Raw genomic sequence first — 24,896 nt, forward strand, 5'->3', positions numbered from 1 at the left:
TAAAAGTAGTTCTTCATTCCAAAATATGAAAAAAAAGTTTCCAGATCTCCTGACAAAAGACAGACGTTCATATATTTAAAAGTTGTGTATTAAAACTGCATTTTGATTGCACAGATGGAAGAGTAAAGCTGTGGGTTTACGCCGTGACTGCCGTCGGATTCATCTTAATACTCTTCATAATTGCATTATCATTCCTGGTCTGGTATGTACTAAATTACTTTCTTTCATCATCACTATGCACAATTTTGCTGCTTTCATGAACAAAAACTGCATTGTAGGTCACAGACTGAACACCGAGAAGCATAGAACATTTCTAACTATCTGCTCTCCTTGAACAAAACCCTGTCAAGTATGAGTTATACTCCTCACGATATTTTGTCTGCTGTGTGCTGCTGCTATCAGATAATGGAATTCTTTGTAAGGACTGAAATCAAGTTGGGCTGCACTGCGGTACTAAGTCAGATACACTGTCAGCTTTTCTTTCTTGTCTGTGTTTATTTTTTTCAGTAAACCATCCAAAACCACAAAGACGTCTCCTCCTCCACAGAAGCCCTTGACCCTGGCTTACGATGGTGACATGGATATGTGACCAGGCTGCTATACCTCACAAGGACCAACTCCTGACTGCATTCAGATTGTTAGCACACACATCCAACACATACCACTGGTTGTCAGCCAGTTTGAAATGGGGGACTTTCGCTGTAGTGCCAATTGTACTGCAAAAATGGAGCGGACAAATAATAATGCTCATACATGATGTGCTGCTGGTGGAATAGCACAAAATTTTGGCTGCTTTCCTCCCCAAATAAGAGGAACCAAAACCGAACATGGTGAAAGTGAAACACAATATCTTTAGACAAAGGATGGAAATGGAACTTTAGATTCTTTTTTAACTGCTTGCAACATGGAGCCACAGATGCAGCACTGTTTGCAACCCTTAAAACATCAGGACTCTTAAAAGCAGAAGAAGAAGACAAAGTGGGTTCACGGTGGATTGGAGTTTTTTTGTGTGTTAAAAGTGTAAAGGGCAACATGGCCCATGGTTGTCTCATATTTGTGTGGGGAGGGATAAAAAAACAACATGAGTCAGCAGTCATGACATTCAGAGGTGGAACAATGGCACATTTGACATTTGACTTTGTGTCATCAGTGCTGGATATTTGTAAAGAAAATGTCAAAAGCCTTTTGGGTAAACAAACAGCCTTTTTTTGAATTCCTGAGAATAAACAAGATGCTCTATGCACTACGTTAGTGCTGATTCACTTTTGGTTTTTCCTTTCAAATGACTTTTCTAGTGTTTTAATTGTTATGCAAGTTGTTGCTGTCAGATTGTGTTTTGTTGATGATGCCATGTGTTGTGTAAATGTGGAAACCAAAAGCAGGCTTGCCTTGAGTTTAATGATACAATGATGCAGTAATTTCTCCTGCCTAATTCTCACAAGACACTCGGCCACTGAAGAAACAGAATTGTCAAATTTGTACTGAAACATGGCAGACAAATGCAGTCAAGAATTAACAGAAAACCACTAACACAGACCTTTAATGCAACATATCAAATACCAGCATGATAAAATGAAAAATCATACCTCATGTCTACTTTTTCATTAGATCTTTTCATCACCAAAAACCAGTACAAGAATAGAAAAAAAGAAATATCTACCGGATTACACGCACAGCACATTTATTAGAGCAAGTATGCTTCACTTTCTTTCACAATGACATCATACTTCAATCATTTAGTTGATTTCCTAACATTACGTCCAGTTACAAGGTCATTGCACATAGCAAGGAGGAAAAACTTGTTTTTGATAGTGGATTTGTCTTTTCTGTTCTCTTTTCTCATGTTTTCCTTTTTGCACAAGGATGACAGAGCTTACAACATGAAAGACAGCAAATACCAAATATTAGTGAGCACATATTAAGAGGGTTATTTTTAATCTTTGTTTCTCTGGAGTAAAGGCCTCTTTTATTCAGCCCTGGATATTCATTTATTTATTTATTTTGATTTCCACTTCCAGTACAAGGCATCCACAATGTTTTACTGCCAGAGCATCATCCTAAAGCATCTTGACAGACCATTAACTCTTTCTTTTAACATCATTTCATCATCGATCCTTCAGTGTATTATTCATACAACCCAGTGGAGAATTCAGTTCCTAATGCTTGGTGGTTTCGGGTCTGAGCAGAGTTTACGTCGTTTCTCTTTCTGCCTCCACAAACTGAAGATTTGGTCTTGTGTTATCCGACCTTCTTCTGAATGTATTTTACCAATAACTCTATAATCTCAGTGGTTGTGCAACTATGGTTGTTACATGTTGTAACAATTGTATTCAGCAGCCGATTGTATGTAGGCATGCTTGATCCATTTTGGCAGAAAGTGCTCCAAGTGGCCTTGCAAATATTGTTTTACAAATTGCCAAACATTTAAGCATAGTTTGTTTTGGCAATGTTTCTAATATTTGGCCAAGGAAGGGATGTATGATAAAGATTAAATCAATATTAAACCCAATTGTGAAATACTGATAATTTTGATAATAATGACCAACTAATTAACCAGTTATCTGGTCATACTTCCATTATAAGCTGAAGAACAGCCAATCTTTGACCTGAAAAGAAAAATTCCATCGGGTTATGTCCCAGAAAATCTAATAGTATGTTCACTCATTGTTTACAGTACCATGCTATTTGTGTTACTGTTGTGTGTACATGGAGAGCTGGACAAAAATGCAAATAAATTGTGGAATCCCGTGAAGAGAAAACACTGCATTCTTTCCTTGTTGTTTCACATTTTCACAGTTGAAACACAGCGGAATCTGTTTGAGATGCTCTCGTCCTGTTGTGATCTTCATCGGCTCCTTGACTCCCGAGTCCTGATAAATTGTAATTACAGATACAGGCTCCAAGGCAGAGCCCAGAATATATAAGCAGCTGATAAGATTCATCTTGCCCTCCAGTCAGATTCCCAGTCTGATAGTCCCAGGGTGCTCGCAGATTGTGAGGGAAACAGTGTTTAAATCTTTGGTCTCATCTAATTCATTTATTTAAGACTGTCACTTTTGTTTAAGAGAAGGTTGAATTCAAATGCTTGTGTCATGGCCATCTGATCTGTGGCAAAGATGTAGGCTGATCTTGTCATGTCCAATTCATCTCATTTTAGTAGCTCTCAAGACATTTGCAGGTTTCAGTGAAGATATGTGAACAGCTTGACAACGGCATTGTCTAATTTTATTCAGAATTCATCTATTATCAAGCTGTATCATTCTGTAGTTTGGCAGAGTAAAGTGAGAGCTTAATGAATATTTCGTGGGAACAATGAATTTTTAAAATCAAATTTAACTTTTTAAAATAATAAGTGTTTATTATTTGTAGAATGTATGATTGTTTTATGTGTTTGTCTACACCCGAGCAGAGTGGGGACTTCTTACAGGCTGCTGATGTTTTTATCTTACCAAATGAATGTTTCATTAAGACTGTATTTATGCAATTTAGCCTTTATTGGGTGCTAGTTTTGAAAGTAGACAGCAAAAGGAAGATGAAGAAGAAAAAGTCATGCAACATAAAGTAACCGGCTCGAATCAAACCAGGATGCTCAGCTGCATGACACTTGCATCACAGACCTGTGGACCACCAGGATGCACTCTACCTTTATGATACTGACATCAAGGATTAATTGCATCAAGGTTTAAATGCCTGGGACTCCCCAGCAGTCAGTCTTAATCAATATAACAGATGAAGTCTCTTGGAGGTGTGATGAAACGTCTGCAATATCAAACAGCAAGTACAGCTGCCTTTGACTTTACTAACTTACTATAGAAGGAAAATATGTCTGGGCTTTCAGGGTGAAGTTTGGTGGTGGAGGCTCTGAAAGTCCAGTGCTGTCTGATTGAGACGTCTTCTGTTCGATTTAAACTGCTACAAATCTTGGCTGGATTAGAAAGTCAGGAATGCTTTTGGGTGGTTTTTACCAGAGCTGGCTGTAGCGATTGTTATGTCGGCCTGTTAGTTTAATTATCAGTCCACCACTTTGGTCCAGAATAAAATATATCAGAAACTGCTTTATGAATTGCCATAAAATATGCTACAGATATCCATGTCCCCAGACAATGAATCCCACTAATTTTGTCGATCCTCTGACTTGCTTCTTTAGCACTATCAACCATCAACTGGTCAATTTTTTAAACTTATTCAGTGAAATATCTCAACATCAACTGATTGGCACTACGTTTTGTCACAACATTCATGACAATTGAATAATTTTTGGTGCACACATCGAAGGTTGTATTTGCGGTTTCCAGAGGATTAATCCTAATTCAATTGTGACCCCTTACATTTTCCTCAAGTATTAGGTTGAGGTTTGTGGTTTTGAAAAAAGACAAAACTTGGTGCACACAGTCATGACCCCCTCAGGGTGAATAACTTTGTTGATGTCTTGAAAACAAATTACTTTGACATCAGTCTTAGTGGTGCTTTGTGTTTGTTTAGCAAATGTTAACATGCTAAACTAGATACTGAACATAATAAACATTATACCTGTTCACAGTAACATTTCATTGTCATTGTGAGCATATTAGCATTCTGACATTAGCATTTCATCCAAAGCACAGTTGTGCTTAATTACAGCCTCACAAAAACAGAAGGACTTGTTAAATATATTACTTCTGTGTACCACATTATTCTGTATAATTATACAAATAAAATGAAATATCGTTGTCTAGCAGCTGTTCAGATGCAGAGCAGTGGGTGTATGAGAGAGAGAGAAGGAAAGACTGGCAGTTATTTATTTTGTTTGTTTCGCAGAGAGTTAGAGAGTTATTCAAACTGGGTTCCTGCCTCATCAATTGTAAGAGGGAGTTCATAACAAAATGTGAAGCCTCGTAGAAAACTATTTTTCTGCCCACTGGCTTCTTGTCCTCTCAGTTTCAGGCACAATGTTCTTGATTATACAAAGACCCAGCACTCTGTGATCTGGGATAGAGGTGGCACATGGAGAACAATGAGGTCTGATAGATAAGATGGTGCAAGCTCATGTAATTAATAAAAGGACTTTGAAGTTCATTCTGGCTTGAACTTACAGCGAGTGGAAGGAGGATAAATTGATGTAATATGGTCAAGTTTATGTTCTGGCAGCAGCCTTTTGTACCAGCTGAAAATGTAATGTTCAAAAAAAGTGGCAGAGAAATAAGATGTTACAAATAAAAAATAAAAAAAGAGTCTTAGTATTAGACATTTTAACAGTCGCATACAGCTGTTTACCCCTGTCAGTTTTAGAGGCAAAAGACATCAAGTAAACAACACAAGAAAAACAAAGTCAGATGCAAATACACTTGTCACATGAAACACTGTTTGTAGATTAGAGACATTTAATCATGAAAAAAAAGTATTTTTGTAGTATGGCACCGGCAGTGTAGTGACAAAGCCCCAAAAAAACAAGGTCAGTCAGTCTCAGTCTGACAAAACACTCCTTCCTGAATTCACTCTCCTGGATTAAATTCCTATCAGATGGGGTCTGTGGCATAATTACAGTCTAATTTGGTTTCTTGGCCTAATTCTTGTCTGTCTGACATTATAATAGCCTGGAAATCTGGGAGCCATAGACAAGCCAAGAGACACAGTACTTCATTCTTTTCTACTGCAGTCTTGTTTTCATCTTAAACTGAGTCTGCTTGGCTGTGAAAGCATATAAAATGTCATATTCCTTATAGTTTGTTTTTCTTACAGTAGTGGCAGAGCATACACTATACAAATTATCTTCTAAAAAGGATCTTCCTGGGTACTGATCTCCATGGGAAATTACCACTTGCTGAGACTTGCAATTTTCTTTAGTTTGGTATTTCATCATAATTAATATGTCTGCTTTTATACTTGTCAAAGTTACATTTTCTTTGTGTACTGATGCAGCAGTGTTGATATGCAACTATAATGTATATTTGACAAATGTAAAACCAACATGATGGATTACTCGTGTCGAGTAAGTTAGTACTGTAGTTGATTTTTGTTCTAAATGAATGGAAACAAATGGTAGCATATGTATTTATTTATATAATAAAACATATATCTCATTATTACTTTACACTAAATTCAATCTCCTCTAATGCAGTGGCCATTGTTATAGCCTTTGGGTATTTCTACAATATAAGGGTACCTATATTTCATAATTTTATTTAAAAAATACTAACCTAAAGGTCGCTACCAAACTACCAAAACTGAACTCATAGGACTGGAAACTCACTCCTAAATTCACTAACATATTTAGTTTTAACGCAGATATATGAGAAAAATGACTAAATCTCTAATGCTTGTTAGTTTACTTTAGCAATCTTCTAAAACACAGCAAGTCAACCTACTTAATGGTAGCGTTATATTGTGAATATATAGTCTACCTACGGATAAACAACTGAATGTGGTTACACATAATGATGGGCATTTGTGGACGTCAAAGTCAAGTTTGATCATTGGGTTAATTTTATTGGGGGGGGGGGGGGGGGGGGTACTGCCACCTTTGGCCCTCCATACAGGGAAGCTGTAGCTGTCACCAGTGGGAGGGTTTTAAATCCAGCCTGCAGATATCTACCGCCGCGCCTCAGCACGACATGTAAGTGAATGTGTGTCGACTTCTGTGTCAATCTGTCTACAATTTAAACACTTTGTGCACAACGTATGCACAAGAAACAGCATAAAAACGGTGCTACTCCTTTTTACCGAGCGAGCACCCACTTGTTCAATTTAATGAGTTGTACACGTGTGGACGGCTCTCTGTTTCTCTGTTTTGTTTCCGCTGCACATAGAGACATTTTCTGAATACATAGGAATCGCTTTGATGATTGTAAAGGTGTGACATGCAGCGGCTTTAGCGTTGCTGTAGTCGACGGCCACCTCCCAGCGTAGAGTACGCTTCAAAACAGGAGGGGGTCTCGTTGTATATTTGGGTGCGCAGGAAGAGATCTACGGAAGCCGAGAACGGCCACGCTTGGTAATCATTTTTATAATGCCATAATCTTGATATCACAACTTAATTATGTCGTTACCTCAAGGAAATTAGCTTTGGTATCTCAGGATAATGAGATAATAAACCCATTATTAAGAAAACAAAAGATTATTTTCTCATATAACTTAGAATGTTTATCAGAGATCAAGGCTATCATGCCAGCATTAGTGATGGGAGAAATAAAGCTCTCTGAAGCATTGAATCATAAGTAAATGAAGCTGGTTATACTTGTGTACTTTTACTGGTGATAGCTTCACTACATGAAGGTGATAACTTGTGTACTTTTACTCTGATACTTTAACTAGCCTACATGAAGCTAATAATCAATCAATCAATCAAGCAATCAATCATTTTATAGCGCCAAATCACAACAAAAGTCATCTCATTTTCCACATAGAGCAGGTCTAGACCGTACTATTGAATTTAATTCAAAGAGACCCAACATTCCCCCATGAAGAAGCACTCTCGACAGCGGCAAGATAATAATACTTGTGTACTTTTACTGTGAAGCTGAATCTTTTGTAGTGTTTGTTTTTCACAGTTAAAAAGGTATATTAACACATTATGATAAAACAGCATTGTTATTTCAAGATAATAAGATAATTAACGCATGATCTCGACATAACTGCATTAAAAAATCCTTGCCAGCACGGCTGTTCTCGGCTTCTGTAGAGGACAGCATGTGTGATTACTGGAAAATGAAAGGATGGCTTATGTTTTGAACAAGTTGAAATAATAAACATCCTGTAAATTACACTAATTAGTGCAAAAGTTAAAACTTCCTCTTTAGTCAGTTCTATAGTGGATTTTACTGCAACAGAAATGACAGAAGGCTCCCTACAGTATCAAACATGCTGACTGTGTGGGAAGACGGTTTACACACTCCAGCAATCGTGTTTAACCAAAAATGAAACACAAATAGAAAGATAAAACACACACACACACACACACACACACACATATTTTGGAGATTATCGTTCTGAATAGCTGTTGTTGATAATATTTCCTTTTTTTGCCAGATTATGTGCCATGGCATCTCCATTGAGGAGTCTGGTTTATGATGATAGCAGGTACCAGAAATCCTTCCAGCTTTTTCTGGAGCGTTCCTCCGAACATCAGTGTATGCAGGACTTCATCCACAATATCCTGCCAGACATTTTGGCCAGGTAATCTACACACACACACCTTTTATGAGTGATGGCACGCTGAGCACACTGTTGACAATAGAATAAATCATAGATAGTACAGTTGTTACCAACAAAGCCAGTAAGGAAAAATACAGGAGAGCAATAGTGAAATGAATGAAGAGCTACATTTTTTAGTAGTCTATAGTGTCAGCATGCTGTCCTGGTCTTCATCCTGTATCTGAGGATTATTTCTGGATGAATTCAGAATTGTCCTTAACACAAGCTTCCACCCACAAGAAACTGATTTACAAAAAGCCAAATATGTGTCAGAGTACACATACAGTTAATTTAGAAACAGTGACTCCATTAAAAGAGCGAAAGAGCGGTGACAAGTTTATTATTGACTGTGTAATTCTCACTAAAATGTTTGTTTATGTGAAACCAAAAGAATATCAGCCAATATATTATAACCATATTTATTACATCTCTAAAATACTAATATCAACCTCAAAAATCGAGTATTGGCCGGGCTCAAGTGAACATATAAGTCATGATATGATATGGCAAACTTGTTAGTGATTAACTAGATCACCATAACCTTTAAACTATGTATAGGGCAGATTCCACTATATAAGCACATTGGAAAAAAAGTAGCTGTAACATATAAGTGAACTTTAGAAGGGCATGTAGGTGGATTTTCTTACCTTTGGACAGAGCAAGGCTAACTGTTTCCCCCTGTGACGGCTGCTGGGTGTAGTTTCATATTTAGTTTAGTTTGATTTGTTACATTTATTTGTCACCAAGTGCAAATTTCCAATTAATAAAATTAATAAATATGGCTCCCAAACCATAAAACTGTTCCTTCAACAATTCCCTGTGCAGGAAAAATAATATATTTGAAAAAAAAGATTTAATCAGTGGAAGAGCAAACAGTATGTATACATTATCCTATTAATCTTGAAAATTTGTGCAATCAAGCTTCTTTTTTTTTTTTTTAAAGTGAAGAGAGCGATACTTTCAACACGAGACAATTAAGCAACATTGTGCAAATCATTCCACCTGCACTGTGTTTCAGTAGTTTGCCAAAAACTTGTGTGCCGAAGTGTCAGGTGGCTAAACTCTTCCCAATCCCAAAACAGAATATGTAAATATGTAATCTATACTTCTCATTAATGTTTTGATCACACAAATGTAGATAGATTAATAATTAAACAGCACGAGTATGATTGTGAATGACTAAATATTGGAAGCGAATGCCATGCTGCAGTCTGCTTCCTGTGACTGTCAAAAGCAGATCAGATATAATTCACAAGCAAATTAAAACTTCCAGCTGCATTCCTCTGGTTGCAGGCAGAGATACCCCGAGATCAGAACCAACCAAGCAAAAAACTCATTTATTCCCATGGCAATAACTCAATTAAACAAGATGCCGTAACCATGGAGAGTCTAGGGAAATACATGGAGTTGAGGATGTGAAATACATGGATACATAGGACATGTGCAGTATACTCACTATTTATTTTTATCACAGTTGTTGGTACACAGTTATTGACACGCGCTTTAAATTCCAGCCTGGACTGTGATGGCATTTATGATTGCTGCTGTAGATTATCTTGGTTTATTCTTATTTTTGTGCTGTTTACTGTGTCTAAATGTTCTGTGCTTTACGCCAAATTGCCTCTTGGAGAACATTAAAGTTTTTTTAAGTCTAAATCTAGTGTTATTAAAAATCAGATGGTCGGTGACAGAACATGCCATAGCAGCAATAAAAGCCTCACTATCGGAGATATTTTGGACAGTAAATCACAAGCTCTCACATATCCAAGTGTCAGGCAAAGTTGACAGTAACAAGCCAGAAACTGTGGCCCACATGTGGCAGGTTGGAGGATGTGAAATTTCAAGAAAACCCTTTTTTTTGTTCTGCCCTCAGCATCGGAGATGGAAAGTCCCACCTTAATGTCATTGGAGTTGGAAGCGGTGCTGGTAAGAACACATATTTTAGGACACTTTCACTGCTGAACTTGCCTTATGTTCTTTGTGAAACAGTAAATAGCTGAGACCTCTGCGGCAGACAGCTAAGGTGAGGAGGCGTCGTAACTGTTCCTACTGCTGCGCTGTCATTTATGGCAGCAGCAGTAAAAACCTTTACCCTTATTATCACTGTCAAGAGTTTGTATTTATCTGTGCAGTTGTCAGATTAATCTTTAACCTTTCGTTGTAGACAAAGTGACCTCACCAGTCTGTGGTTTTACTGCACTCTGTTTCGAATTCTCTTGATACAGCAAGGTGAATTTTTTCCTGAGCAAACCCACTACATGCCCACAAGTGCTTTTACCCTTCAGTTATGTCATAGCAAATCCTTTTTAATTTACCTGAGCTGACATGTTAGTATCATAATCAAACAATGTTACAAATTCTCTGATGGATTGTAAAATCCATTAGAATGACTACAAAATCCACCGCAAGGTATTATTCAATCTAATCAGAGGGATTTTGCGCCTGTCCACATCAGCCTCTTTGTTTAAATGTACTTTATACATGGCAACTTGTCAGCTTCAATATGAACCAGAACAAAATCTCTTGCTTGTGGCTAAATGGTTTTTGAAATGAAAATCAAAGTGATAACTCTCCTTTTTTTTGTCCTTTTTCTGAGATTGTAGCCTGTAATACAATGTATCATTTCCTGCTCAATTGATAGGAAGTATTTGCTGTTTCCTGCTTAAATCGGCGCATTCTGATGATATGTAGGTTGCCTAATTAAACAAGCAATTTGTGTCTCTCTCAGTTTGTCTGAATGCTATCGAATGGTTTGGGTACTGCGGGGAAATTAGGTCAAAATTTAATTTCCATGAAATAGGTGGCTTTCAATATGAAAAGTCTGTGCTGGTGCCTTTAGGTGAGATCGACCTAGAGATGTTCTCTGAGCTCCGTCTGAAGCACCCAGGGGTGACAGTGGATAACGAGGTGGTGGAGCCCAGCAGTCAGCAGCTACACAGCTACAAAGGTACAGTCTTTATTGGCACGCAGCTGTCTCTCGTACCACAAATACTGTATCTGTATATTCACTTGCCCCCAGAAATATGTCTCAATTATCATTTAACAGCAAATAACTGCTTATAATTGTATTTTCTTTAAATGCTGAGGATACATTACAAGTCAGCTTAACACTAATACATAGATAATACAGTAAATCATGTTTTCGTAGGGTGATGGTCCATTCATGAACAGATTCAAGCCCTCATGTTAGCAAGTATCCACCCATCAGAAGTATCTTTGTGCTTTCAGGGTTTTTCTGTTGATGCAGTTTGGGTTTGGCTGCATTTTGTTCAGCTTACCCTCTGTTGACTCACATCTTTGCTGTGAGTGAGTGTGTAAAAAAGCATGTTGTGGAGTGTGTTGAAATCTTTTGTAGTTTCCAGACTTGCTTGTACTTGCCTCTTTTGAATCAGCAGTTCACAGAAGGGGCAGGGCTGAGTTGGTTTGCATGAATGAGCTGAAATTAAACAATTTAGTAAGCAGTAATTCATTATTAAATGTAAACCCAGATGGTGTTGCAGGAGGTTTACAGTTGTTATTTATAGAGATTATTTTTCCTGACCAAGTCATGTATAATAATATAATTACAAACACTCATCATGACTCACTGCTTTCAGTCACACCCGGACAAGGCGGAGTTAAAGATTTGATAAGTTTTACATTATCTTAAGCCTGCCGTCATATCTCTGTCAACACATGCTTTAGAAATACGCCATATTCACTCTTCCTCCTTCTGTGAAAGGTTGTTCTATGGTGGTTTGTGTTATACACTTTTGCTGCAGTGTTGACTGTGTTGAAAAAGAAATTTAAATCTTAAGAGACCATCCTGATGAAGTTAAGATCAAACAAAAGTAGTTAGCAGATGCATCTTTGGCAGCAATACTATGCAAGATGCTGCAATTTTTTTATACATGAAAATATTAAAGATATATTGTGCAACATGTACAACTTATATTTAAAAGTACAATTCAAAATGTTATTGTAATGTGTTACTGTTGTTTCTCAGCTTATTTATCTTCACGGAATACTCACTAGAAGAAAAAGCATCATGTACTCCCTGGTGTTTGTGCCAAGTGGTATCAATTACATTTATTTAGGTGTGATAAATAAAGATAAACGAGTTGTGTTTGTCTTGATAGATGAGGTGCAAATTAAACAAAATTGTTCCAAACGATGTGACAAGTGTTAACTGCGATTATTGTAGCCTAAAATAAAAACAGCCATTGTAGAGAGCAAAAGTCTCATTCTCACCTCTATGTAAACATTACTCCATAATACTTAACATCTTAGATAATAATGCAGACAAGTGTTTCCTGAGATAAAAATACAGATACATGTAATTCACACAAAGCTGCATCGAATATTAATACAGATTCAGACTTTTTGACATAACATTGTTTTGTAGATAATACAGATCATACAATAATATATCATGACCTTCTATAACTGTCCTTTTTGTGTCCATTGATGCAGTTTTGGTGTCACAGAAACTAGGTTTAGATTACATCACATTTAACTGGAACAAGATGACCGCCTCTGAGTTCGAGGAGCAGTGGAAAGCAAAAAAGATAACGAAGAAGGCTGACTTCATTCACATGATACAGGTTGGTGTTGGTGCTGACGCTCCTGTGCTTCTGGCCCACGGACTCTAATCATGACACATCTAGGTCATATTCATTCGGTGACGTTCCACAGCAATTAATCCCATTAGAACTTCTGTCTACCATAGCGTTATAATTAGGTGCTCTATGATTCCAGTTACCAGCTCATTATCTGTGATGAAATCGACAGATGCTGTACTATGTGAAGGATCCTGGAGCTACCATCAGCTTCTTCCAAAGTCTCCTCGACAAGAACGGGAAGCTTCTTATTATTCTAGTGTCTGGTAAGTGGATAGATCTAATCTCTTGTCATGATTTTTTTTTCTCCTCTCTGATGTATGTGGGGTGTGATGCGAGGTTATTCATGCTATATATAGTCAGCATACTTATTAGTCATACATCCTTATAGGGACGAAAACCAGTTTAAAGCTGGAGTGTGGGACTTTTACATATAAATGAATATGACGTGACGTTGAAGCGCACAACAAACATGTTCACACAATGCTGATTAAGGCCATCACCGCCAGATAAATCTCCCTGTATTTATGGTTTGACATTCCAATACTGGCACACTGATGGTGATGCGTTTTATTTCAACCAGCAATTATTGATTTCTTTTAGATTTGCTGGGAAATTAACGTTATGTTCAGCATCTTGACGAGTGCTCTACCCTTGGGTATCTTTGTCAGACCGCAAAGCATACTGGCTATTAGGGCTGGGCGATATGGACAAAATCAAGTATCACGATATATTTGACCAAATACCTTGATATCGATATTGCAACGATAATGTAGAGATGACTCTTGATGCTTTCACAAAATATTTACACAATGAAATGTTTGATAAACAATCATCAGTAATGTGGATATAATGACAAAGTGGGTAAAAGGTAAATAACAGAACAGCTAGAACAGTCTAAGTTCAGAAAATTACAAATTTTTACAGTAACGCAACATTTAAAAGCAGGAAAAGACAAGACTGATGATAATATCACGATATTACGATACCCTAAATCTACGACGATATCTTGTCTCATATCACGATATCGATATAATATCGATATATTGCCCAGCCCTACTGGCTATGCATGGCTGAAAGCTGTTGTAATTTTCACCATAGGACTGTTAATATATCACTGTATTATGTTTTGATATTTGTTTAGATGAGGAAGTACCCATTTAGTTTCACAATGTTTGATCCGATTATCCAAAAAATGCCTATTTAGATATTTGCTCTGATGTTTCCAGAGCTGTGTCAACAGTGCTTTTGTAATTACTGTCACTGCCAGATCAGGGCGACAAAAGTTTCACACTGCAACTTTAACTATGTATCTCAGTGAAGACAAGTTATTTAAACTTATTTTTGTCTGTTTTTCACTAAGTTCAGTAAGACCCTCTGCATTTGCTACTGTGAAGAAAGTGCACATATCCAACAATGCAAACTGACTGAAATATCTCAACTATTGTTTGGATTACCATGAAATTTGGCACATACATTCATGTTCCTCATAGGATGAATCCTACTGATGATAATCCTTTGACTTGTTTTTTTTTAGCATCACATCAATGAGATAGACTGGCAAAAAAAGAAGAAAGAAATTAAAAATGTAATGACATTTATAGTGATACAATTACTTTAGTTTTTCTTCTAGTGGCACCATGAGGTTGGCAAATGTGGTTTTGAGTGAAATGTCTCAACAACTATTGATGGATTGATTTGTGATTTGGTACTCTGTTGCATTGGCATTCATGTTGCATTATTGTTGAATTTAATAATTTTGGTGATCCCAAATCCAATACTTTGTTGTTGTTGTTGTTGTTATTTTTTACCAAATACATACAAAACAGACAACACCCCTGAAAGACTCTACTTTGTGTTTAGTGCTAATTAGCAAACACATTGTGTTGTGGCATTTTTAGCAGAAAACTTTTTTTTTCAGTTTTGGAATTTTTGAGAACACTATTGGAGAAATTACACACTCAGATTCAGACACCAAAATGAAATGGCCAGTGAAAAAGGGTAAAACAATAGTGCACTATATAGTAAACAGGGAGAGATTTCAGACTCAGTGTTGTCTTCATTGCATCTATTTCAGGCGAAAGTGGTTGGGGAAAGCTGTGGCAGAAATACAGGAACCAGCTCTGTAACTCAGAATTGAGTCAGTGTGTGACCACTGGAGACATCAAAAGCATCCTGGACTCCAAGGGAGTGAGCTACAAGAGCTACGAGCTGCCATCTCAAATGGATATCACTGAGTGTTTCACCGAGGGGGATGAGAAGGGAGAGCTGCTCCTTGATTTTCTCACTGAAGTGCTGGACTTCAATAAGGTGGCCCCACCTGAGTTGAAAACTGGTGTGTTGGAGTTACTTCGGCACCCAGATTGTAGTGTGCAGTCTGAAGGCAAAGTTATCTTTAACAACAACCTTGGAGTGATAGTCATAGATTCACTCAATTAAAAGCAGGCTGTTATGTAATGAATGTACAATTTGCAGTAGGTTACTAATGTCGCTGCTGAAATAGTTTTAAAACAAATATAATTAACTGTATTTAATTAAGATGCTTTTTGCCTATGGAGTAAATACATTACATGATAAATTGGGATTTTGTCAATATTAGTTTTAACCATATACAGTATGATTTCTACAAGTACAGTTATATTGTTTTTATGGCAGTATTATTCATTAGTTGTATATAATCTTTATGCCTGTGCAAAGTCAAAATGGCTCAAATGTCATTTTCTTTTCTAAACCCATTTTTTTTCATTGCTCATGATTTAGTGAAATTCTCCCTTAAATGTGAAGATCAGTTTTAATCAGATTCTGACGTCATATTCACATTTTACCATCGTATAATTTTTTAATGGGCTACAGTTGGCAGGCTTTGCTACTAACCCCATTACACTGCTGCTCTCATTTGATTGTATTACTTTAGAAATATAAAAATAAATGGAAAATTGAACATTTAATTTTCTTCCATGGAGGTTGAGCTGTTAGAGTATTTGGATTTTATAGCTTTGCTTTGCAGTGTTAATACATTTGTACATGTACATTTGCATCCATGAGAGAACGTGACTTGACAAATTAAATACGTGGACATGCTTACACTGGCTTTTCTATTTTGTGTAGAATTGTTGTGAAATTAACACTTGAAAAAGGAAGTAAAGACAGTTCTTTATTTTCAAACTAGTATCACTTCCATATGAATCTTTCTTAAAATACATAGAAATTACTGCAATACAAGCTACTGTTTCAACTTCAGTTTTTCTTAGTCAGGCATTTTGAGAAAAAGAACTGCTGACAAAATTGAATGGAGGATTGGGTAATGCTTCTTACCACAAAATCAACCAACTAATCAAATTAAATTGCAGTATGAAAATCCAAGTTATTACAGCTTTATAACTTTGTATCAGAGGTGAATATATTATGATATATGCAATATACTGGTCGGATAAACACAGGCAGCACAGTAGCAGCTGTTCAGGTTTGTCTTTCACCAGATTAGTTATTACTGACATAGCTGAGGTGTTGGCACCATCTTCAGGGCAGCATTAGTAACTGTAATATCCAGGAATGGGCACATAGGGGGTATAGGAATAGTGCAGATTCAACTATTGTAAGGTGGAGATCAGTGACACAACCCAATAAGGTTATTTATAAATGTTAGCCAGCATTTAATGATTACATTTTCTAATAAATCATCAAATCAGCAGGTTATACGTTCTTGGGTTATCACCTGTATTTAAAAAGGTTAATAAATCAATAAATGGTTCTTATCTAATCTATAACTGTGAATGTTAAGATGTTAATAAACAGATTTTGTTGTCAAGCAAACCATTGGAAGGATTTTCCTGATAAATTAGAAAATAACTAAACAAGTTTTAAGCTGGTGAAGAATTTTTCATAACCTGGCAACTCAATGATTTCTTAACCACTAACAAACAACCACTTATTAAAAAGATGTTTTAAAGCTGTTTGTCAGACTTTAAGTAGTCCTTGAGAGTCTGGCCTGTTTTGACACGTGCCGCCCACATACTGACTCTGGTCAAACACTGCTATAGTGTCAGGAGGCAAGCCTGTACACAGTTTACACTCACACAGAGCGTTATTCCCATTTCTTGCTGAAGAATAATGAATATTTAAGGATACATTTTTTGATATTCTAGATGTTCTTCTTGTCAACAAATGAAAAGACCAACACAATCAATAAACTGACCCTTTAAGTATTGCTCATGTTAGCCTGATTCCTCTGTGCCATAGACCTCAATGTTTGTGTAAGCTTTTAAAAACACATCAGTGAGTCACATCAGTGCACTGGAGGACGTTACTTCAATATGGACGTGGGCACTGCAGATCCATTGATCTGTCCTGCTGTTGTAAATAACTCACTTGCCTTATCTGTTATATGTGCAGACCACAAAATTAGTATTAAACTTCCCCCCCAGTTGGATGACCCTTTACACCGGGGCCCATTTCAGTGTCAGTTCCAGCAGATGTTGCAGGCTCTCATTGGGAGAGTTTTTGATAAAATATGGACAGTTATGTACAGACATGCAGTATATGGAGAAACACTTAGCAGTAAGATGGAGTTGATAATTCATCTAACCAGCATGTGTTTGAACTTTAGGAGGAAAAGCTCCCCGTAGCCATTTATTTATAGCACAGCAGTAGCAGTTAGTGTTTAACTGACAGCTGTAATCTGATTGAAAGTGCTTACATAGGTTGCTTTCAGACACACTTTATAGACATATTTGGTGCTGGCAGACTGATGCTATAACAATTGACCCTCACATTTTCACATATGAATTCTTGTTGCACAACTTTATTCTAATCAGCCTCTCACCTCTCATTTTAAAGACCAGTGGTCCATAAAGCCTGTTCTCTGTATGAAAATACTTGTGGAATCCAGTGTTCTATTCTCATCGCACAGCATTGTGCAGGAGCTGAAGAAGTTTTACTTTGCCACATGAGAAAAGGTTTATTCTGCTATCAATGGGCATTGCCATTCAAAACGTTGTATCAAAAGCAACAAGACTGCAGTCGTGCTATCGGTTCTGTGAGGCTGTACTTTGGCACAGTGGTGTTTTGACCTAAATGCTTACACAATTTGGTACAATTTTGCTACATTATATGGTGATTACAAACAGGACACAGGTTAGTGAAACAAGACAAAGGTGAAACACCTGAGGAAATCAACTAAGGCGGGAAAACACAGGAAGTAAAACTAACTACACACACAAGGAGAAAATCTCTTTCAAAATAAGACATGACCTAAAACACAACAGAAACAACATACAGGATGTGACACAAAGTGACTAAAAAGCTGGCCTGCAGCTGTTTACTAATGGGATATTTGTCTTATTATTGCGTAAGTATCCATGTTTTTCATTCCATAAAAATGGGAACTTCAGGATCTACAGTTAAAGTTAAACAAATGGGAATTATACTAAATACTGTATTTGCTTTAAGTTTATACATTATTATACATTTGAAACAAACTTTTGTTGAGGTAACTGCGATAAGACTAATGATTAGGCTGATTTGCTTATAGCCACTGCAATACATCCAAGGATAGAAATTTGACAGCACAGCTATTGTTGGTTCTGCTCTGAAGGCAAACTTCATCTCCCGGGAGTTACGTAACAGAAACTCATGGGAAGGGAGCCAGCCAGCCTGTGAGTGAAAGGGGAGAGCAATTCAGGTCTGCAGTTGAAGAGAGTTGGACAGCAATAACAGAGAATTGGACAGCAATAACCAACTATTTGCCTGTTATTCTCAAGATATTCAAGGTAATTGTTTAATACCTAACAATATACCATTAAAAATTTGTTTCAAGTGATGGAAAGTTGGATCAACACTGGTTGCTGTTCATTTGATTATGTAATGCATTGCAGGAATCAGTCATGGCTGCAGAAGAAAAGCAAACTTGTTATGAAGGTGGTTATGTCCAAAGCTTTCAGTTCTACCTGGAGCACTCAGGGGAGCATGAGGCCGTTCTTCAGTGGGTCCAAAACATCCTGCCAGGAGAATTCAAAAGGTACAAAGAGTAAGGCTGAAAGGGCCACATTGCACTTTATTTTTAATCTTTAAACTGTTGTTTCTACTTATCTAGACCCAGTAAAGCTTGTGTGTAGGGTTGGACCGAGGTGCCATACCATCATCCATCACCTATGGCTGTCAATCATCGACCACTAAGCCTCTACCATCATAATATCGTGATTTTAAAAGCCCCCCTCGTCTCTTTGTCTTTTACATGGATTAAATTACTCTTTTTGGTTGTTTATTAACTAAGTTTGAATCGCTCTCACAGTAAAGTGACCAGTGTAGTTAGTTGTTGTCAACTCCACCTGTTTCATTCAGTCTCTCCTGTGTTGACACACACACACTGCGGTCAGTCAAACTCAGTGCCACCATAAACGACGGCAAAACGCAGTAGAGACTGTTTATTTCTGTTATTTAACTAATGTATGAGCAATTGTTTCATTTCAGCTCAGGGTGAGTGTCTACTGTATTGTGCTGTCATGTATGTTCGGGCTAAGCTTCTCCTGTTTCACGACGGGCGGGGCTGAGCGCTCCGGCGTGTGCGCGTGTGTGTCACTCATCGTCAATCGCGATGTTTCACTGTGGACGTCATATGCCAATGTTGTTGACACCGCTCAACCCCAATTGTGTATTCCTTCTTCATGTCTTTATGTGCAGTTTGAAGGAATGGTAGGCTATATCATTTTCATTGTCATAGCAAGAAAAGCACAGGTGGAATTAATTACATTATTAATGGCAGCATACACTTGAGCCAGAGTTTCTGATATTGTGCTCACTTGCTGGGATGATTAATGAAATGGAGCCATCATCATTGTTGTTATTTACATCTGCACTTTGTTCTGCTTCGACATGCCAAAATGTCTGCTGTGAAAAATGTCTATTTCATGCTGACACGAAGTAGCACTAACTCAATTACAATTCCCTTAACATTGGTCAAAAGTACATTTTTTGGACCATGTGTTTGTTTATCATGTTCAAACAAACACGATAATGCTGAGTTTTGCTTTTTTGACTAAATTATTATTAGATTGTTTTTATTATAGATTTAAATGCAGAGAGAAACTTTAGATGGATTCACAATAGTCTGTACTGGGATAGCAAGTATACAATAGGGAAAGTAATGTAAATAACATAATAAATAATAAATGAACTGCACACTAGCACGCATTCATAGTTAATAATGACTGGTAATATACTTGAGGAGTGAGAGTTTTTGATTTTCGAGTTTAGGAATAGAGAGTTATTTTGTTTTAAAGACAAAAATAACAACAATCAAGAAATTGAAAATTATTGGTATTAATCCACAATATGATTATTATGTGCTACATGGTGATATACACTATATAATGTATATATTGTTACCCTTTTAACTTTCAACAACTCAAGATTGTCTCTGGTGTGTTGATGCAGAATTGGAGCAGGTAAAAGCAGCCTGGATGTTCTTGGTGTTGGAAGTGGTGGAGGTATGTGATGAAATACAGCAATGGGTCACTGTTGTATGAACACATGTTGAGGTTGCTTCAGCCTACATTTCTTTAGAGTAATTCACATGATAGCAAAGAGTGCTAGAGTTAGCATTAGTACAGTATGTACTTTATGTGCAGTGTATAGTTTAGAAGCAGATTTCTTTGAAAACTAGACTGCAATTCTACCCTGTTCAATATATGAACATAATTATGACATTAAGAGTTCATCACATTAGAATTAAATTCCCCCTGAGTGGGATATACTGTAATCATGAACCACACAAACCTACTTATATTGAATACCCTATTTAGTAATAGTAGTTTAGTTTAGTAATACCCAGGGATGATAAATTCATTAAAGATGAATCATATATGTAAAATATACACCTGCTTGTTTTTATTGCAGCAGGTGAATGCAGCCTGCAATTACTAGTTGAAGAGTTAGGATTGGTGGAAGGCTGGTGGCAGAAAACTTAGCCAGACTAATAAATGCAATGTTGAGTGAAATGGGTGCATGCAAACCAAAAAAAACTAGTAATAAACTTCTCATCCTGTTCATTGCAAGGGAGCAATAATGAGAAATCACAACGACTGACAGTATGAGTCAAGGCATTGATGGGTTATATGAGGACAATTTAGTCAAAGCTCTTGCAGTTTGTATCAGACCCCACTGGAGGTCGATGTAGGCCATAGATTACACTGACTATTGCTCTACACAGTGGCAACATTAAATGTCACTGTTAATGTCCAAAATGATAAGACTGTGGAGCAAAGACACTACAACTAATTCATGTTGATGCATAATGATTTCACATTGGAGCAGCATTACACTGAGGTATTGAAATATTTGATGATTTTCTGGTTTTATTGCAGGGCAGTTAGATGTCCAGATACTGTCTCTTCTGCAGTCTACATGCCCTACTGTTCCCATCTCTTCTGATATTGTGGAGGGCAGCGCTGAACTCGTGGACAACTTCAAAGGTAACATACAGACAGACCACTAGGAACTTAAGTGGTTTTATTTCATTATGTTTTGATCTGATTTTTCTCTTTTGTCTCTTCTTCTCCTTCTTTACTAGTAGTTGTAGCAGTACAGTGTCGTAGTGGTAGTAGTATAGGTGTAGTACTTTTTGCTAGATAGCTCAGTCTTTAAATAATAACCTACACACATAGAATTACCTACTGTATAATTACATATGTACAGGCCACATATACAAGTTACAAACCCATTTAGTATGCCATACATTTTTAACTGTTGTGTTATTGTTGTTTTAATTTGATTACTACATTATATGGATGTATATTTCTAATTGATTACAAGTTAGCTTGATTAAAAGCTTAATTTAGTCAAGAAAATATTTTACACTGTAAATTTACACAGTTTGTTAATTATGTAGAGAGAAACAATCTTTTTTTTTAAAAATCTGATAGTACCTGTATTTGGCTGCATTCATATGTGGGCAACAGATCTGATGCTGGGATGTCTTTTGATGTGACTTTCATTTGAACACACAGATGAAAATGTACCAGTCATTGCATAATGTCCTGCTCAGGATCATCATCAGTCATTGCTGCTCCAGCCCAGGCTGAAATCAAAGCTCTTCCTTTCTACGCTCCATATTTCTGCAATTGTTTTTGATCAGAACACCAACAGTACTGCCCACAGAGTCAATGGTTAAGCTTTGTTTTATTAATGGATTGGAGCAGCAATACTTTGTATTGGCTCTGTATCTGTTCATACTATGTGCTTTGGTCATGGTTTGTCATATGAAATGTTGTGATATATTAAATCTCAATGTTATTTTCTGCTTTCTTTGTTCTTTTTCATGTCCGACTGAAAGCTTTGGTAGCAAAGACTGCCAACCTTCAGAAGATCCCATTTGTTTGGCATTTCATGAAAAGTGAGGAGTATGAGAAGCAAGTCAAAGCAAAGGGAGACATGAAGAGATTTGACTTCATAAACATGATTCAGGTATGATGACTTTGCTTTGTGGATATTTCATTTTGCATTCATTTTCTGGCCTCTGGACTTTGCATATTCTCTATGTTCTTCTGGGTAATCTTATGCAAGCGAGATGGCGTAAAGAGTAGTTTGTAGAATGTGAGTTTCTTATTCTGTGTTAGCACTAAGATTAATTTAGGTCCACATTAAATCTTGCAAACTTGTGCTGTGAATAATTATATATCCTCCGATATAACACTTCAAACTGTGTGCTTTCATGAATGCAAATATCAATCCGAAAGGTTAAATTAATTTAAATTTTCCACAACTCCCTGCTTGACAGATGCTCTACCATGTGGATGACCTCGCAGAAACAATCAGTTTCTACCAAAGCCTTCTGAAAGAAAACGGCAGGCTTATGATTGTCATTGAAGCAGGTATAAAGCTTGACTTTAACTCAACGAGTGCCACGTTCAGATTTATATTGTATATATAGAATTACTGTAAAGCAAAAAAAAAATATGCTGTAGCTCTTTTTCCAACTAATCTTTCTTTCCTTTTAATGAAGAGCACATTTATCAATGCTGATACTTATGTATTTCTCTTTGTGCTGGAACCCACTAAGAACCCATTACATGCTGTACATGAACTATGCACGGAAAATGAAATGAACAGGTTTTATAAAAGGTTTGATACACATTATTACTCGGCTGAATGCAACAGTGTTTTGAAAAACATTTCCACTGTCGGGTCAATAGGCTCTTACTCAACTCCAAAGACATGAAATGTCACTGTTAACAAGGCCACTGGAGCAAATGGCATTTCTGCATTTGTATTGAAATATGTGAAGAGGAATTAACATCTTCCTGGTACTTCTTTCAGAGGTCTGCAGACTTTAACAGTGTACCAGCAACCAGTTATCAAGGCTGCCCTCAAAAAAACCCTGTCATAAAGAAAATAATGAGACTAGTTGCTTTGACCCCTGTGGTGATGAAATATGTAGAATGAATTATGGTGAGAAAGCTGCTGTCTGAGGTCGGCCCACAGTTAGACCATACCAGTTTACAAACAGATACTGCAGAGGAACTAATGATCAATAGTATAGTTCACGTGGTTACTAAACATCTGTAAAATCCCAAGGCCTATGTAAGGCTACTATTTGTTGATTTCAGTTCCACATTTAACACCTTGCAGCTCTACATATTACTCAACACACTGAATCAGCTCAATGATAACCCATTCATCATTTAGTGGTATCAATTATTCCTTACCAACCATATCCAGTATGTCAGCATGACCATGACCATGCAGCAGTAGAGAGCCTCCTACGCCATGGTATCTCTTCATGGTTTGGTCACTTGATAGTACAGTTACAGGCTCAGATTACCTGACTTATACAGACAGCCATGAAAATCATGGGAGTCTATCAACATCCCAGTCCTCAGGCTATTTTTCAACAAACCATCATCACACAGGCCCAAAACAGTCATCTCAGACCCAACTCATGTTCTCCACCCCAAGTATCAGTTCCTCCCCTCAGGCAGAGACTACAGGGTTCCCCTAAGCAGGCACCACCGTTTCAAATACTCCTTTGTCCCCCTGTCCATTAAAGCCATAAACACCACCTAAACTGAAGTATGTGTATGCTGTTGCTGTCATGTGCAATTGATGGATGAATGTATTTGTTTTGTTTTTTTACTGTTGTTTTGCTGTGATTCTATACTGCAGACACTGTGATATCCAAGGCAAATCTTATTTTAGGAACAGTTCCTAAAAAATATTTAGAAGATTTCCAACAAAAAAACTGCTGTATTGAGGATTGTTGAGGCTGCCAGACAGTTTACTGATATGTACAGAATGTGGTTCAATATTGTCAATATATTTTATCTGGAATTAATACATTTCTTAATCTCGTACAATACAGTGAAAGGTGGCTGGGACACACTGTGGCGCACTTACCAGAAGGAGCTCTGCACTGATGTCGCCCTAGTGTACCGATCATCAGGAGATGTTGTAGACTGCCTGAAAAAACACGGCCTGAAATATGAGGAGCATGTCATCCCCAACACCTTTGAAATCGCTGAGTGCTTCGATCCAAGCAGCAAGAATGGCGAATGTCTGCTAAATTTCATGACAATGCAAGATCACTTCCACCAGTCCTTCACCCCGGAGATCAGAGCAGGCATCTTAGACCTTCTCAGAAACAAGTGCAGCACTGAAAAAGACGGCAAGATATTCTTTGACAGCACTTTGAGCTGCATACTTGTTTACGCTTGAATGTGTCCAATGGAAAAAATGTAAATTCACTTCAATATTTGATCAAAAGTACAGTATATTTGCCTGTTGCTGCATTAGATTTACCAGTTAAAGTGCTTTTCTGTATCTTATTCCTGTATTCAACAAACTCAGTTACTTTGTATTTTGACCAAATTATGAAAAAAAATAAAAACAGACTGTTCATGCCTAGCAAAACTTATCTTTGGAAAATCAACTCAGTAAATAAACTCAGGGGGTACTAGGTGCAACCAATTTTATTTGCTCCACTCAGACAGCCTGGTGGAAGACACTCAAAATTAGGAAATCACAGTTGACCATCTTGAAACTTCACTGTCTTGAATCGCATGTCTCCACCATCTATTTCATTTATCTCATTTGATAGACCTGATGCAGATGTAGGAGGTCATAGTGAAAAACGTTCTC

At 37.2% G+C, this 24,896-nt stretch overlaps 2 protein-coding genes across 2 annotated transcripts in view; both read left to right on the forward strand.

The window, feature by feature from the left end:
• thsd7ba (thrombospondin, type I, domain containing 7Ba) overlaps positions 1–589 on the forward strand; it is a 141,517-nt gene extending 140,928 nt beyond the window's left edge. The window contains exons 27-28 of the mRNA XM_062431751.1: positions 115–202; positions 508–589. Of these exons, the coding sequence (XP_062287735.1) occupies positions 115–202; positions 508–589 (170 nt within the window). The remainder of the gene's footprint in view (positions 1–114; positions 203–507) is intronic.
• A 5,962-nt stretch (positions 590–6,551) lies between these two features.
• On the forward strand, positions 6,552–24,684 carry hnmt (histamine N-methyltransferase). The gene is made up of 14 exons (XM_062431314.1): positions 6,552–6,592; positions 8,005–8,151; positions 10,043–10,095; positions 11,009–11,116; positions 12,622–12,752; positions 12,940–13,033; positions 14,845–15,196; positions 18,361–18,535; positions 18,641–18,783; positions 20,199–20,251; positions 21,128–21,235; positions 22,096–22,226; positions 22,540–22,633; positions 24,121–24,684. Exons 2-14 carry the CDS (start codon positions 8,015–8,017, stop codon positions 24,471–24,473), a joined length of 1,932 nt encoding a protein of 643 aa, XP_062287298.1. The 5' UTR covers positions 6,552–6,592; positions 8,005–8,014; the 3' UTR covers positions 24,474–24,684.
• Positions 24,685–24,896: the final 212 nt, after the last annotated feature.

Source organism: Scomber scombrus, chromosome 13, assembly GCF_963691925.1.
Source record: "Scomber scombrus chromosome 13, fScoSco1.1, whole genome shotgun sequence".
Taxonomy (NCBI): Eukaryota; Metazoa; Chordata; class Actinopteri; order Scombriformes; family Scombridae; genus Scomber; species Scomber scombrus.

Coding starts and splice junctions, on each gene's coding strand:
- hnmt (XM_062431314.1), top strand. CDS start 8,015: ATGGCATCTCCATTGAGGAGTCTGGTTTATGATGATAGCAGGTACCAG. Junction 12,753..12,939: donor ACTTCATTCACATGATACAG/GTTGGTGTTGGT, acceptor TGAAATCGACAG/ATGCTGTACTATGTGAAGGA. Junction 15,197..18,360: donor GGAGTGATAGTCATAGATTC/ACTCAATTAAAA, acceptor TCTGCTCTGAAG/GCAAACTTCATCTCCCGGGA.